This window comes from Mastomys coucha, unplaced genomic scaffold, assembly GCF_008632895.1.
Source record: "Mastomys coucha isolate ucsf_1 unplaced genomic scaffold, UCSF_Mcou_1 pScaffold1, whole genome shotgun sequence".
Classification (NCBI taxonomy): domain Eukaryota; kingdom Metazoa; phylum Chordata; class Mammalia; order Rodentia; family Muridae; genus Mastomys; species Mastomys coucha.
This window is the reverse complement of record NW_022196891.1, coordinates 79,145,729-79,148,914: the sequence shown is the minus strand read 5'-3', so window position 1 is coordinate 79,148,914 and position 3,186 is coordinate 79,145,729. Positions and strand designations below refer to the sequence as shown.

The 3,186-nt window shown below is 42.6% G+C and overlaps 1 protein-coding gene across 1 annotated transcript; it reads left to right on the top strand.

Annotated features, from left to right (window-relative positions):
* The first annotated feature begins 259 nt into the window (after positions 1 to 259).
* Positions 260 to 1,189, top strand: LOC116097002 (vomeronasal type-1 receptor 90-like). The gene has a single exon (XM_031379422.1). The coding sequence runs from the start codon at positions 260 to 262 to the stop codon at positions 1,187 to 1,189; it is 930 nt and encodes a 309-aa protein (XP_031235282.1).
* The last annotated feature ends 1,997 nt before the right edge of the window (positions 1,190 to 3,186 follow it).

The following is a 3,186-nucleotide window of genomic DNA, read 5'->3' as shown; positions in this document are numbered from 1 at the left end:
GGGAGGGGGGAAAGAAGAGGAGGGGGGAGAGAGGAGGGAGGGGGAGAGGGAGAGAGAGAGGGAGGGAGAAGGAGCGGGAGAGAAAGAGAAGGGGGTGGGTTCCTGGAGAACCTGAGGATCCAGCTCAGGGTACACCACGATTTGTCCATTCCATGACAGCCATAGTGTCAGCTGAGATGGATGAAGACAGCAGTGGGTAATAACTGGTTTTGCTTGTGTTGCTTTCAGATGTACCCTTGTGCGTTTCTCCCCCCATAAGATGAACAGGAACAACCAAGTATACAATAACAATAGCATAAGAAATGCTTTTTTTTCTGAAATCGCCTTTGGGGTCTCAGCTAACACCATCCTCCTGCTCTGCCACATGGTCACATTCTTTCAGGAGCTCAGGCACAAGCCCAGCATCGTGATCATTGATGTCTTGGCTCTAAGCCACATAGTGATGCTGCTGGCCATGGCTGTCATGGCTACAGACATTTTGGAGACCCGGGGGTTTTGGGATGACTTCACGTGTAAATCAGTGATCTCCTTGTACAGGCTGATGAGGAGTGTCTCCATCTGTGCTACCTGTCACCTGAGCGTTCTCCAGGTCATCATCCTCAGCCCCAGGAGTTCCTGTTTGGCAAAGGTCAAACCTAATTCCTTCTGGCACAACTTGTGCTGCTTTCTCTCCCTGTGGGCCTTCTACATGTCTGTTAATAGTTTCCTGAACTCCATTGTTGCCACCCACAACGTGACCTCACACATTCTTATACTGGTCACTAAGTCCTGTTCTCTCTGGGTCGTTAGTGACATCATGAGACACTTACTTTCTATACTGGCTGTCTTCCGGGATGCCTCTCTAGTAGGGCTCATGGTGCTTTCAAATGTATACATGGTGACTGTCTTGTGCAGACACAAAAGGCGATGTCAGTACCTTCGAGACAGCAGCATTTCCCACAAAGCATCCCCAGAGCAGAGGGCAGTCAGGAACATTTTGTTGCTACTGAGTTTCTTTTTGGTGATGTACTGTCTGGATTCCATTGCCTCTTCCTCAAGAGTTATGTGGAATAATGACCCAACCCATCGCTGTGTCCAGATGTTTGTGTCCAATGGCTATGCCACATTCAGTCCTTTGGTGTTCATCAGTACTGAACAACGCATAATTAGCTTTTTGAAAACCAGTGCAGGGCCAACAGTAAATATTTGATTATTCTGTGATGAACAAGCTTCCTTCACGAGAATTAGCCATTGGCCAGGCAGTGGTGGCACTCGCCTTTAATCCCAGCACTTGGGAGGCAGAGGCAGGCGGATTTCTGAGTTCGAGGCCAGCCTGGTCTACAGAGTCAGTTCCAGGACAGCCAGAGCTATACAGAGAAACCCTGTCTCGAAGAAAAAAAAAAAAAGAATTTGCCATTGACTTCGGGGTAATCAATCATGGCCTACCATATATGATCTCTGAGCTAGATAAAAATAGAGACATTGAAATGTTTTCTCCAGTAAACCTACTTTTGGCATGTATATAAAAAAAAACAGTTTACCACTGAAACTTAATGTCATTCTGAAATAATAAAAGTTACTAATAATTCTAGTGGTCAGAAGGAAGACTCAATCATTATAGCATAGAATAGCTTTTGTATTATATATGAGAATTTACAACACTTTTAACATGTCACTAGTCATGGTGACCTATAGTTCAATAACTAGGTATATTATCATGATTAGTATCATGAATCAAAATCCTATATACTATGATCTATATGCTATGATCTACAGATGTAATAAAAACCCTATCAAAATCTACATGCCCTTTTTAACAGAAATGTATTTGAAAGTCCTAAAATCCATTTGGAGCCAGAAAAAGATACTGCTTTTGTTTGATGGTGTCCTGCTAAGTTCAGGTACTGCTAGCCTGACAGTACCTGACAGTGTTTAGAGGTAACACTTTTGAGAAATAATTTGGCTCCGGGTATGGTGGAGCATATCTGTAAACCCAGCACTTGGGAGGTAGAGTCAGAAAGAGCAGGAATCCAAGGTCAGATTTAACTACATGGTGAGTTCAAGGCCAACCTAGGCTATATGAGATATTGTCTCAAGAAGAAAAAGGAGGGGGAGGGAGAGGGAGCAGGGAAAGGGGAGTGGGGAAGAGGAAGAAGAAAGGGAAGAAGGGGAAGAGAGGGAGGGGAAGAGGAGAAGAAGAAAGGGAAGAAAAGAGGGGGAAGAGAAGGGAGAAAAGGAGAGGGGGGGAAGGAGTAGGAAGAGAAATTATTTGCCAATGAGGGCTCTTTTGTGTGAATCAGACTCAGATTTCACATATCAGGACCCTCATCTGATTTCAATGCCTTAGTCTTGGAATTCCCGCAATCCGAAAATAACAAGAAAATACATTTCTACTCTTTATGAACTATCCAGTCTGAGATCTTCATGGATAAGAGTCCAAATGAACTAAAATGCCCTTCAGTGGGCAAAGTAATCTAAGACAGAACAAAGACATGAGCATCAAGCCTCCTGATTTCAAAACATATCACAAAACTATAATAATTGGAGCATGGCGGTTCTTAAATAGTAAGAAGCATACATACACTAATCAAAAACCAAAAAAAATGCAGGCATACATGCTCAGCTGACCTTTGACAAGGATGCACAACAGGAAAGAACATGATTTTGAACAAGTGGTCCAAAGGACAGAGGCAGAATAATCAAACTGAACCCTTATCTCACATCTAAAAATGAGCTGAAATGGGTTAATGATTTTTATGTAAGGCCTGAGTATGTAACCTAGGAGAAAACATTTACCGATGTCTCCCTGTCCTCTGGGAACATGATCATCATTTAGATCTGCCTGTTACTCGGTGTACATGTGTGCCAACTTACACTATACAACATAAGTATGTAAACTTGTCTGCTAGCCCAAAATTAAAATGGCAGAATAAATTTGTAAGGATAACTTTTTTTAAAAAGATGTATTTATTTATTTATTATATGTAAGTACACTGTAAGCTGTCTTCAGACACCCCAGAAGAGGGCATCAGATCTCATTTTACGGATGGTTGTGAACTCTCATGTGGTTGCTAGGGTTTGAACTCAGGACCTTTGGAAGAGCAGTCAGTGCTCTTAACTGCTGAGCCATCTCTCCAGCCCAAGGATAACTTTTAAAGTGTTTATTTATTAGTGTGTTTATATGTATGTGTGTGGACCCTACAGAGT

Excerpts from the sequence above, each read along its gene's own strand:
- LOC116097002 (XM_031379422.1), top strand. The coding sequence starts at position 260 with ATGAACAGGAACAACCAAGTATACAATAACAATAGCATAAGAAATGCT.